The 13,204-nt window shown below is 41.7% G+C and overlaps 1 protein-coding gene across 4 annotated transcripts in view; it reads left to right on the top strand.

The window, feature by feature from the left end:
* The first annotated feature begins 2,585 nt into the window (after positions 1-2,585).
* LOC130424540 (protocadherin-9) overlaps positions 2,586-13,204 on the top strand; it is a 210,765-nt gene continuing 200,146 nt past the window's right edge. For all 4 annotated transcript variants that reach the window (XM_056750303.1, XM_056750302.1, XM_056750305.1 and 1 more), the window contains exons 1-2: positions 2,586-3,148; positions 3,693-6,844. In XM_056750303.1, coding sequence (XP_056606281.1) covers positions 3,809-6,844 — 3,036 coding nt within the window. In that variant the 5' untranslated portion in view covers positions 2,586-3,148; positions 3,693-3,808. The remainder of the gene's footprint in view (positions 3,149-3,692; positions 6,845-13,204) is intronic.

Here is a 13,204-nt window from a genome sequence, read left to right as displayed (position 1 = left end):
TTGATTTTTGGGTGAAGTATCCCTTTAAGAGTGTTGACACATTAGGTTTCATTTGCTTATTTTTAAAGAGTTCAGATAGCTGCGGAGTCGTGTTCTACAGCCAAATGAATGAAAACTGTTTCGTCTTTTTGTTTTGTTAAAATATCCTTAAAATATAAATTAGTCATTAATTCTTTCTTCTTAAGAATTGATTTTTTTCAGAATTTCGTCATGTTTCAAAACGAGCTAAGTCTTAATGTCATGCAATTTTTCTTCTCATTAACATAACCTGGGACCTTGGCAGCACCTTTGCTCTTGCAGCTGTGCTTTAGTAATGTTAAAACAAGACAAATGCGCTGATTAGTATTTTTTATCCAAAATACTCTCTAACCTCTAACTGTGTCGACAAAAACATTGACATTTTGAAGCCTGCGTAAAACCTTCACCCACTCATTGACAATACCAAACACAAACCCTCTTACTTTCATCTGAGGTGAAGGTACTACGCAATTTAAAAAACTCATCACGATCCATCTGACATCTAGAGGGTCAACAAGATGCATCTATTAGTTTGTACAATACGAAATCAACTTGGTCCTTTTTATTTGATCTCTGAAGAACACTCGAGCTAAATGTGCTGTATTGTGGTACTTCTTGGAAGGAGAAAACTCAATTCCTGACTCACAAAGGAACCTCTCAAATATGTCAAAATCTTTCAATGCTTGATTTCCTTAGTTGACCCTGGGCCTTATTTTTAATCATAAAGGATTTATATAAAGCAATTACCATTATTGAACGGTTGAGAATATATGTATAGTTATGTTGGTTCAACGGGGAACGTGCTTTATCAATACCAGTTCATCAATATCAATAATGTTTTGTCTTATAATACCACAGTCTACCTTAAACCGTAAAAAGAAACAATTGAAAGGTAATCAGATCTGTAATTTCTTCACATGACCGACAGTATAGACTATAAGACATAAACGTGAGTTTGTGTGCATTATTTATGCAAAAAACAAGATGTATATCTGCAATGCAGAACAATAAATGTATAAATTTGATTTGAAAATCAAAGCTCAGCTCTTATGGGACTCTTAATTTATTGCAGTGGAAAAGCAAAATTTAATAGCTAATCTAATATCCATGGAAATCATCCAGTGCCTTTCTGGTGCTCTCTGACCTGACCATGTAGCCACTGGATCTATATGGAAATACCCACAATGCATCAGCACCCTTAACAACACGTGATAAAACATCTCGATCATCGCTTTTTGAAATGTTTATGTGCTGGTGTTGTGATTGCGAATATTCATATAAATAATAATATACAGAAATTAAGCTTTTATTTAGGCCTATAGATTATTTACATCACATGATTTGAGAGTTTGGATGCTGATAGGAGAGATTTCTTTCAAATAACTGCAGTTAATGAGTTAGGCGGATGATGGATTTGCCGGGGTTGTCAACCAGCCAAATACGTTCCCCATTGTGTCTTCCTATTTTCTTTATAATCTATTCGTCCCTTGATGTATCGCAAAAAAAGAGCTAATAATAATTTCCAAGACCTTCACTAGCTTTTCTGTCCTCCCTATTTGACCGAACAGAGCTTTTACTCTTTCTCTTACTCACTCGACAGAAGAGATGTCCCACTACAGTCGAGTTGATCAGATTAGAGATAAATCGCACGTTTCTCGTGTTGTCCTCTTGATGGCGCTGTTCACCGCAACTCAACTCGATCTGCTCCCATTACCCTCTGGTGTCTCTCTGTGAAGCAGATTGAAATATACTCCATCTCTTCTCGCTTATTCAGTCTAATAAACCTTATTCCAAAACAGATGAAACGATTTAAGATTTATGCCGTTTGAACAGGCAAACGCTAACCTTTAAAAAAAGAGTAAATTATAAACAGTTAATGATATTGAATGACACCCTTAAGAAATACAAACGATCAGTGGACTTTATTTGACTATTCTAGCCAGATAGCCACTACTTTTATTTATATTTTAAAGCGAAATTTGGACACTTTCTAGCATAGCTATAACTTGAATCTTTCACTAACAGCAATAAAGTCATAAAATGCTGCAAGTTTACTAGGATAGGCTGATAGTTTAAAGACTGTAAAGTTGCTAATATAGTTTATGTTTCCTACCAACTTAACAATAAGCTTAAGCGTGCGTATGTCTCACTTTTCTTTTAAACAAGCATATTTGCTTTTTGTAAAGTCTTCACAAACATATTAAATATGACATTGCTCATATGTCTCATCTTTAAAAATGTCAGTCACAAGTGACGAAACACTTCCTTGATGGTTAAAAATAGAACAAACATATAAATAGCGTAAATAAATGATCTTATGCCTTAATGAGTTGAAATGCGACCGTAAACGGAGCCTCCGCATCCCGGCGCCCGCAGCATCTTTCTGAAGCATTTCGCTCCGTCTCGGCATCATGAGTGACGTTAATTCTAACCAATCACATTATTCCCCCTCCCCTAACCGCGACGTTAATGAAGAGACGGACCAACCAGAGAGAGATGGGGCGTTCCCCTATGGGCATACTCTGAGTTAGTGCCTGAAATTCAGTCTTGGGAAGAGAGCGCGAGAGTAAGCATCCCAGCGCATCGCAGCATCCCACCGTGCGGACTTTCTCTCGTTCAGGTGCGCGCGGCACATCACGCTTGAGACAGAAGCCGTGGATTTGTGTTTGAAGACAGAGAGGGAAGTGCGTTTCACCACGTCTGAACTTGTCTCTTGTTTTGCTCATGGGATAGTTGATGTTTGATTTTTGAGCAGAACAGGTGCGTCTCTTAAAGGCTCCTCCGGTAATGCGGAATGACCGAACGGGACCGTTAACGCGCGCTTACCGCGGATCACCTGATTCATCACCGACCACCGCATTCCGCGCGCCCCGATCTGCGGGGGAAAGTTCAACGCATACGTGATCGATTGCTGTGAAATCAACATTTACCCCAAAACCCAGCTGTATTGGATTTTTTCCCACGACCAAACGACTTCAAATAGTCTTTTCTGACCTAAAAGCAGCAATACGGATATCTTCACATTGTTCTGGAATCAGTTTTTCTTTTCCTTTCAGTACTTTCACGGATTTGACACTATGCACGGGAAACGATAACCGATTCTCCCCGTAAGTGCGAGCTCAAAAGCGAGGTAAGAGAACTGATGCACGCATACACCCAAACGGGTGTGCATCCAGAATTTAAACACTGCCTTATTTAAATGACACCGCCATGCGCGGCGCATCCACTGTTTTCTAATGCAACAATAATGTCTTTCCAAACGCATGATGTTTAACTTTGAGAAGGGAGACGTGAGAGACGTTTCACGACTCGTTATTCACATTAATGTGAAATGTATTGAATGATGCTGAGTGCTTGACTGGCCGCATTATCTTACCCAGAGCCCATGAGTGAGCGCGAGCGCGCGCGTGTGTGTGCGCAGTAAAATTATTACAGTGAAGATCAGAATGTAGTGATGGTTGGAAGGCATTAAAGAATACTGTAATTATATAAGATGCATGTCGTTTTTATTCACTCAGACATCGTTGTGAACATATTGATGAAACAATTTCAATGAGTTTCTCAAACATTGTTTACAATTTTATTGATTATGATGGATTATTAGTAGCAGTTTTGACTTGAGTGTTGTTGTGTACTGAAATACATTGTAACGTATTATAATGTTGTGTTCGTAGGTTCGTGTTTGACTGCTGTTGATCTACAAATGTAAGGCTCTGTGTCGGCTCTGACAACACCATATGGAGACAACTGTTTGAATTAAAGCAGTGGGGAACACGCATGAACTGCTGTCATGGATTTAAGGGATTTTTTCTTGCTGGCAACACTGGTTGCATGTTTCTGGTTAGATCCGACCATAGCCCAAGAGCTCATTTATCCTATTCGTGAAGAGCTGCAGGAGAATGTTCTTATTGGAAACATACCAAAAGACTTGAATATCTCCCATATGAACTCTGCTACTGGGACAAGCAGTAATCTAGTTTACCGGCTCGTGTCAAAAGCAGGCGACAACCCGCTGCTGAGAGTGATGAGCAATACGGGAGAAATCTTCACCACCTCTAACCGCATAGACAGGGAAAAACTCTGTCCCGGACTGTCCTTTGAGGACAGCGAGTGCTCTTTTGAAATCGAGGTGGTCATATTGCCCAATGATTATTTCAGACTAATCAAAATAAAAATCATCGTCAAAGACACCAATGACAACGCTCCCATGTTCCCATCCCCCGTCATCAACATCTCCATTCCGGAAAACACGCTTATCAATAGCCGCTTTGCCATTCCATCCGCCACCGACCCGGATACAGGACCCAACAGTGTCCACAAGTACGAGCTATTGAATGGGCAGAGCGCGTTCGGCTTGGACATCGTGGAGACACAAGAGGGCGAAAAATGGCCTCAGCTCATAGTTCAGCAGAATTTAGACAGAGAGCAGAAAGATACATATGTGATGAAAGTTAAAGTGGAGGATGGAGGGAGCCCGCAGAAATCCAGCACTGCCATTCTACAGGTGACCGTCACGGACGTCAATGATAACCGGCCTGTATTCAAAGAGAGTCAAATTGACGTTCACATACCTGAGAATTCACCCATTGGGACGTCAGTTGTTCAGCTGCAAGCCACAGATGCAGACGTTGGACCCAATGCAGAAATTAAATACATGTTTGGAGCCCAAGTGTCTCCGGCCACACGGAGGCTTTTTGCTTTGAACTCCACCACAGGGCTCATAACTGTTCAAAGGCCATTGGATAGAGAGGAGACTGCCATTCATAAACTAACAGTGCTCGCCAGTGATGGAAGTTCAAGTCCAGCGAGAGCCACCGTGACTATCAATGTGACTGACGTTAATGACAACGCTCCGAACATCGACCTGAGATACATCATCAGTCCAACTAACGGTACTGTAATGCTTTCTGAAAAAGATCCAATTAACACTAAAATTGCTCTCATCACTGTATCTGACAAAGACACGGATGTCAACGGCAAGGTGATCTGCTTTATCGAAAAAGATGTCCCTTTCCACCTCAAAGCTGTTTATGACAACCAATATTTGTTGGAAACCTCCGCCCTGCTCGATTATGAAGGAACCAAGGAGTACATCTTCAAGATTGTGGCTTCTGACTCTGGAAAACCCAGTTTAAACCAGACTGCCCTAGTCAGAGTCAGGCTGGAGGATGAGAACGATAATCCACCCATTTTCACCCAGCCTGTCATCGAGCTGGCTGTGATGGAAAACAACCAACGTGACATGTTCCTGACAATCATCAGCGCCACAGACGAGGACAGCGGGAGAAACGCAGAAATCGTCTACCAGGTCGGACCCAACGCTTCTTTCTTCGATCTGGACCGCAAAACCGGTGTGCTGACTGCCTCGAGGGTGTTCGATAGAGAGGAACAAGAGCGGTTCCTGTTTACGGTGACTGCTAGAGATAATGGCACCAGGGCTCTGCAGAGTCAGGCCGCAGTCATAGTTACCATACTGGACGAGAACGACAACAGCCCCAAATTCACACACAACCACTTTCAGTTCTTTGTGTCTGAAAATCTGCCTAAATATAGTACCGTAGGAGTTATCACTGTCACAGATGCTGATGCCGGTGAGAACGCTGTGGTGAGACTCTCGATTCTCAACGATAATGAGAACTTCATCCTTGACCCAGATTCTGGAGTCATAAAGTCCAACGTGTCCTTCGACCGCGAGCAGCAAAGCTCGTACACCTTTGACGTCAGAGCCGTTGACAATGGCAGCCCCCCTTGCTCCTCGGCTGCAAAGGTGACCATCAATGTCATTGACGTCAACGATAACACCCCCATTGTCATCTACCCGCCATCAAACACGTCTTTCAAACTGGTCCCCCTGTCTGCGATCCCGGGGTCGGTCGTGTCTGAGGTTTTTGCAGTAGATGGCGATACGGGCATGAACGCAGAGCTGAAGTACACCATCGTGAGCGGCAACAACAGAGGTCTTTTCAGAATTGACCCTGTAACTGGAAACATCACTCTGGAGGAGAAACCAACCATTGCAGACATCGGCCTACATCGGCTAGTGGTCAACATCAGCGACCTCGGCTATCCGAAGTCCCTGCACACCCTTGTCCTCGTTTTCCTTTTCGTCAATGACACTGTTGGAAATCAATCGTACGTACACGAGCTCATTCGACGGACGATGGAAACGCCTCTGGATAGAAACATCGGCGAGAGCAGCGAGACCTATCAGAACGTCGACAACCTGAAAACCATCATCGCCATCGTTACGGGTGCCATGGTGGTCATCGTGGTCATCTTCATCACGGTTCTGGTCCGCTGCCGGCACGCCTCGCAGTTCAAGGCCGCCCAGCGAAAGAAGCAGGGCGCCGAGTGGATGTCCCCCAACCAGGAGAGCAAACAAAACAAAAAGAAGAAGCGCAAGAAGAGGAAGTCGCCAAAAAGCTCCCTCCTGAACTTTGTCACCATCGAGGAGAACAAACCCGACGACCCGGCCCACGAACCCATAAACGGAACCATCAGCCTCCCCGCTGAGCTCGAGGAGCCCGGAATCGGACGCTTTGACTGGAATGCCACCCCTACTACCACTTTCAAACCCAGCAGCCCCGACTTGGCCCGGCATTACAAATCGGCTTCGCCCCAGTCGGCCTTCCACCTAAAAGCCGACACGCCGGTTTCTGTGAAGAAACACCATGTCATACAGGAACTGCCATTGGACAACACCTTTGTTGGAGGATGTGACACACTTTCCAAACGTTCGTCCACCAGCTCCGATCACTTCAGTGCCTCTGAATGCAGTTCACAAGGAGGCTTCAAGTCAAAGGGGGCACCTTTGCACACCAGACAGGTAAAAGAACACTTTTACTGGTCTATAAGTACTGCTTATAACTGCCCTGCTCAATACTGAAGTGCCTGTTATAGCTTAGTTGCCCCGAGTGATATATTTGTGATGCACTACGTAGAAATAGAACCAAAACACGTTCCACCTCTCATAGATGTTCTCGCATAAACACCAAAAAAGAAGTGTATATGTTTGATATGGAACTAGCAGAGCCAAGCGAATTGCTAATGTCATCGATTTATCACGTGCATTTCAATGTTTATCTCCTATGTTTGTTATACAAAGTTTTTTTCATTCTTTTTTTATTTATAAACCTCTACTTGAAACAAATGCTGCACAAGCAGTTGGTTTAATGGGTGAGAACATTTTGTTAGGAATTACAAGGCTAGATTCAGTTTCGGTGCTCTGTCATGGTTCAAAGATGCAATGCTCTAAGAAGTTGTGAAAGAAACATTTTTTTCTTGCCTGTCTACTTCGATCACCATTTTCCAATTTTGGCAAAACTCCTCTGAGGCGCAGAAGAGAAACGAAAAAGACTGACTGTAGGCATTCTCAAACACTTGTAACCACTAAAAATATTTTACCTTGTTCTTATTTTTACGGAGTCTTTATTAGCGTTGCCTGATATCTTGCTCTTAGTTTTGCTCTTGGACTGCATCTATTGACAGTGGAAAAGTAGATGCACAGTTAGCAGAAACACAGTCTTAGCACTAAAGTCCCACACTATACAAAGTATTGTCATGTATTGTCATAAAAGTAGTTTGTCTTGCATACTATTCAAAGACAAATGCACCGTATAAAGGATTACAATAGCAAGAGCATGTAAACAAATACAGCATCTCAAGCGGAGGGAAAAAAGGATGCAAGACAGGGTGGGCAGGAGGGAGGGGAATATTACCTGTAGGTGGCACTGTTGTGCTGTATGGCATAATCTGGCTATGTTCCAACATTCAGTGTGAGTCTGTAATGCATTGGGATGGTGTGGGGGCTGTTTCTCTCTATCTCTCTCTCCCTCTCTCTGACTCGCTCACTTTTGGTCTCTCTCTGTCTCCATGCCTTTCCTTGCCCTTTTGTCTATGTGCTTGCATATGTGTGAGTATTTGTCCGTGAGCGTCTCTCTCAGTAAACTGCTCATGTCTAATGATGGGCTGAATACAGGCAGTTACAGATGTGGAAGATAGGGTCTAAACGTTAGAGAACATACATGCACATGCAACATATGTTTACTTGGCCTATTAAATAAAGCCATACAGTATATATAATCTTATAAATCTTATTTCAATTCAAGCTCTGCCTGCAAAGAAACAGCTAAAACTGATATACCCGCAGGTTTTATTTTATTTAGCAAAACAACCACATTTTCACCTAGCTGTTGTATCTAAATCAGGATAATTTCTATCTTTTATAAACCCTTTGTACAATTAAAGACATCCCCCAATGTCCCCAAAGGGAGCTTTTGTCAGATCCAGGATACTTTTCTGCAGACAGTTTTGTCCCTAAAGTATACAGTAGCAAAGCAAACACGCTCGCACATCTCTAGATTATGTGCCCGGAGGAATGTTTATAATTTCTTTATGCAAACAAAAGCTTGTCTAATATTAATTTCCGGACGAATGACACTCCAGCCACAGACGTGCATCTGAACAGAGGAGATAAGTTACAGCACGACCCGTGGCAAAAAGACAAAAAACAAGATTTAGAGTGTGTTGGATTAAAGGGGCTGTTATGTTATTTGCAAGGACCCTTGGGGTATGCGAGACGATTCATTACATCCGCTGGCCCTGTCTGTGAGAAAAAGAAGCATGGTAATGTTCTTATTGTGCAAAAAACAGATTATGCAATAAACTGCAATTCTTAAAAAACGACCTCTACCCTATTTGGAAAGCATGCTGTCGCGCTTTACGCATCTTCACGATGACTCAGTGACCCAAAACAATAGTAAGCACTGTAGGCGCAGAAATAGATGCCCGTGTTCTTGCAGTCCAGACCCATTTTTGTTTGAGCGCGGGCTGACCTCTGTGTCTCTCCAGCCTTTAAAAGCCATAGACTGTGCATTTCCTCAAGCTTTTAGAGGCAGCGCAGCATCCATGCGGAGTTAGTTAGGGCGCCTAGAGGCACATCAGTGGCCAAGTTATTATAGCACCAAAAAGCTCTGTTGACAGCCGTAGGGCAATTAACGCTCGGCCTTTCTGTTCAACCGACCAACTGAAGCCGCGCAAACAACGATGAACAAATGCGAAGACGCCTAAGAGTTAGAGGCGTTGCAACTATTACCAGTTGCACTTCGCTTGGTCATGAAGAATGCAACCGGCGGTGTAAAATGACAATCTTAGCTTTGCGATTGCGTCAGCATACAGTAACGCCGGCCGCCCACCATCATCTGCCTTCCAGTTACGACTACCGCGAAAACGTCACGCAAAAGGATATTCATTAATATTCTCCACTTTACAGGACTTTCTGATGGAAACAGAATACGTATTACAGGGTCATTTTCAACCAGCTTCAACGTCTGTCATCGCCTGCTTTCTGCATGATTTCGCGCCCATATAACACAAATTGCTCAGCATCCGAAGAACCCCATGATGAACAGCGTTTATCGCAGAATAATCCAAGTAGACCATTTGTTTCTCATTTATAGGATTTTATTGCATGTGGCAAACACACACGCGCAGCTCGATAGCATCTCAGGATGGAGGCACATTAAAAAGTCTATTACGAGGTGCATGAAACATTTAGGTTATTGATTAAGCGTGCACGCGTAGTGTGCGAGTCTCTCCGCTCGGCAGGAAAACTCTTCAACAAGCCTGATTAATAAACTCGAGTGAAGAAATTAAATCGAGAGGCGACTGCAGACCAAAATTGTACAAACATTTCTGAGGCTCCTAAAGGCAATTGTGTTGCATACTGGGACCTTTTCTGTGAAATTCTTTACAATTATTTCTTTAAAAAGCACATATTCGCCCTAATGTCAGTCAGAACTTGTATAAGATCTTTTGGAGCACGAAAGAAGATATTTAGAAAAATAATTCATCCATACAATGTTTTATTCATGCTGTGGAAGTCCAAGAGGACCAGTGTTCTTTGGTCACCAATGGTCTTCAAAATATCTTCGTGTTTGTGCGTTTTTGGGTGAACAATACTTTTAACATGGTGTTAACATAGTTTTGTTTTGTACACTTTAAAATAAAATAAAACGTGGTCTGAACTTAATTCATTCATAAACGATGGCTCCATACTTTCCGAACAATTTTTCTTAGTATAATATGTCAATTCTACTTAAATATCTCGGTAACAGAATCTATGTAAAACTAATTTAGATCTGTCAAAACAAGTTTATTAAATCACTTTAGTAGTACAACAAACCATATGCTTTTTTTAATTTAATGTTGGCACATACATTTCCAATGTTTTTGGTTCTTGATCAAAGGAACATTTAACATTCAATGAGAATGTTTATAACTTAAGCAAATGTTTGACTCTTGTGTACTGTGGTAATGTCCGAAAAACTTCAAAGTAATGGAAAATCTATTTTTTAAATATATACATAATTTATATTCTGTACATAAAAAATATGAAGTCTTTTCTCGTCTTAATTGAAAAAATACTAAAATCTAACTCAGAGAAAATAAGCATCAAAGTTTGATTTCAAGATTCTTGACACAATGTTCTTTCCTTTACACAGGATTATTTTATGTTGTAAATAGTAAATCACAAAAATAAAATGACTAGCTGTTTTTTCTCACATGCTTTTCGCACTTTGTGTTTACTTGCATATCCAGTCTCATGCAAAGCATGAGTTTCAGCAATCCCGTTTTAACACCACAAAAATCTGTCACACAATCTTCACTCAAACTACTTTTTTAATCCATTGTATAGTATTAAATGGACTAGCAGTAAAACTCCGGGCGAGTCTGCCCTATTTGAGCCCCCACACCTGATTCAGATCATTTTCTGAAATATTCTTAAATAGCCTCATTTATATGCATGTGTTCACTGATCTGGAGCAGAATATCGGACTCTGAGCTTCAAAAGTGGGCGTTACTGAAACAGGATTATTCCGAAACGATGTGTTTTTCTAGCACGCTGCTTGGATTAGGAAGCAATTTCATGGGACTGTTTTTACAGACCTGACAATTGTGTTGGATGCAGTGTTTTCTATAATCTGGCAAAGAAGAGCGCAGTTAGGTCTTTCCCACTCTCGCATAATAGAAGGAATCCGTACGCGTAGTCCTTCCCAGCAGTGCCAACAACGGCTTAAGACAAACACCAGGATGGAACAAAAGTGTCTAGCTGCTGACTTGAATCGCAACATTGTATTTTAAGAGATTACGTATGCATCAGGCTCGCTCCCGCAAAAACACTGCCATATGTGAGCTAGACAAAGGTTGCCAGCGAGGGCATGGAGCGAATAATATGAGGGATGAAGAGGTGTGTGTGTGTTTTGTGTGTGTGTTCAGACCTCCCGAGTGGCGTTATGCCTCAATGAATGGACATCCTTATGCAAACAGTAGCGGCTCGAGACGGTACAAGGGAAGGCGGTAATAGACTCGGCATTGTGATGGTAAAGGGCCGAGAGGGAGTTGTTCTTTCTCCACAGGTTCATTTACCACATTAATAAGGGATTAGCATGGACGGGGCTCCCAGGATCAGGGCCTGAAGTTTGAGAAGATTAATGGACTGTGACATTATTGCACCTGAGGGGGATGTCTGTTGCGATATCTGGCACGTTGAGTTGACGGAAGAGCTCCGTTGGGTCTGAGAAAGACATTTAGCAGCGGATGCCTCTCATTGTCTGGCTTGTAGAGCCACTGCGATTCATTACGCGTTGTGGACGACGCGGTTTATTGAGACTGGAGTCTATAATATGTAAATCGATGAGAATTGTATTAGGGTGGTTTGAGGGAACGTGTTTCACCTTCAAGATGGCAATAGGACACTGCTAAACCAACCCTCTTCTTTGGTAAAATTGCTAGTTCTCAAAGTAGGAAAAAACGTATTTTGTGTTGCACAACCATCTAATATGGTTAGTTAGATCCCCGGTGTGAACACCGAGTCCTTTGACTTCACAAACTGTGGACCCGTTGCTGAGGTAAAACCTCCATCTTTTGTCCCTGTAAGGCTCAATTTGAGAAGCTGAAGAACCCACTCAGTATAAAGTACTTTATAGTTATAGCCCATGTTTGGGCCAAACTGTCAAGCCTTCCCATAGGGCACTGATGGAAGACGGGCGATTTTGTCAGGCAGGCTGTGCAAAGAATGAACCGTCGCCTCAGGATGTCCATTGCAAAGCTTGCGTGAAACTCTGCAATATAGAGAATAAACTGTAAGTTAAGCTGCACATAAGAAGGGCATGCGCCCCACATGGGTACACCGGCATAACTTTTTAGCAAGCTCAAGACTTTTATAGATACATGCAGACATACAGATGTCAGTGGAGGAAAATACTTAAAAGCAAGAGCTCTCTATCTCTGTCCTGAATCGATTATGTACTGAAATATTTTTACTTTATGAACACTAAAAAAACGGGGGGTTATTTATTTAAAAAAAAAATGATCAAGACATTGGCAAATTACCAGAATTTGTTTTTAGTCATTTTCATGATCATCACAGAGTAAATGTGACTAAATTAACCAACTGTGGCCCAGAAAAATATTTGGACACTTCAAATATAACAAAATTCATGTGTTATATGCATGCACCAATTTAAATGAAATTAAACTTTTGTACAGCATAAACTTTCTTTATTTTTTTGTGAATGAGTGACATCACTTCGCCTTAAACTCAAATATGTCTTAGTAATCAAAGGTGCCGTGTCCAACATTTCTAACAATATTTTACAGTTTTTATGTCGTCATTTGCAACCTAACACAATTCTTTCTGTGGAGTGTTAAAATTTACATGGTTTTCTTTTTTGTCCTCTAATAAAGTGACCTTCACATATTTGTAAGGGTGTCTTAAAGGGATACTTCACCCGAAAATGAGAATTCTGTCATTATTTACTCACCTTCGAGTTGTTCAAAATCTGTATAAATGTCTTTGTTCTGATGAACACAACGAAAGATATATAGAAGACTGCTTGGAACAACTCGAAGGTGAGTAAATGATGACAGGATTTTTACATTTCGGTGAAGTATCCCATAAATTGACCAACATTTTCGGTCTGGATATTTTAAGATTTGGGGTTTTGGGGCACTTTCATTTTGTTTAGTTATGCTGATTCTTCTCTTAATTCTGGGCAGCCAGCTCATTTGCTAAAGTCAGAATCATTCCTCATAACTTCATCGCATAAAGCAAAATGGCTGATGCAAGACGACTGTAGGATTCACTTTGGGATCTACGACAGGCTAGATAAAGACACTGAAATAT

The sequence above is a fragment of the Triplophysa dalaica genome, chromosome 6 (genome assembly GCF_015846415.1).
Source record: "Triplophysa dalaica isolate WHDGS20190420 chromosome 6, ASM1584641v1, whole genome shotgun sequence".
Taxonomy (NCBI): Eukaryota; Metazoa; Chordata; class Actinopteri; order Cypriniformes; family Nemacheilidae; genus Triplophysa; species Triplophysa dalaica.
Note: the sequence above shows the minus strand (reverse complement) of the source record. Positions and strands in the feature narration are given on the sequence as shown.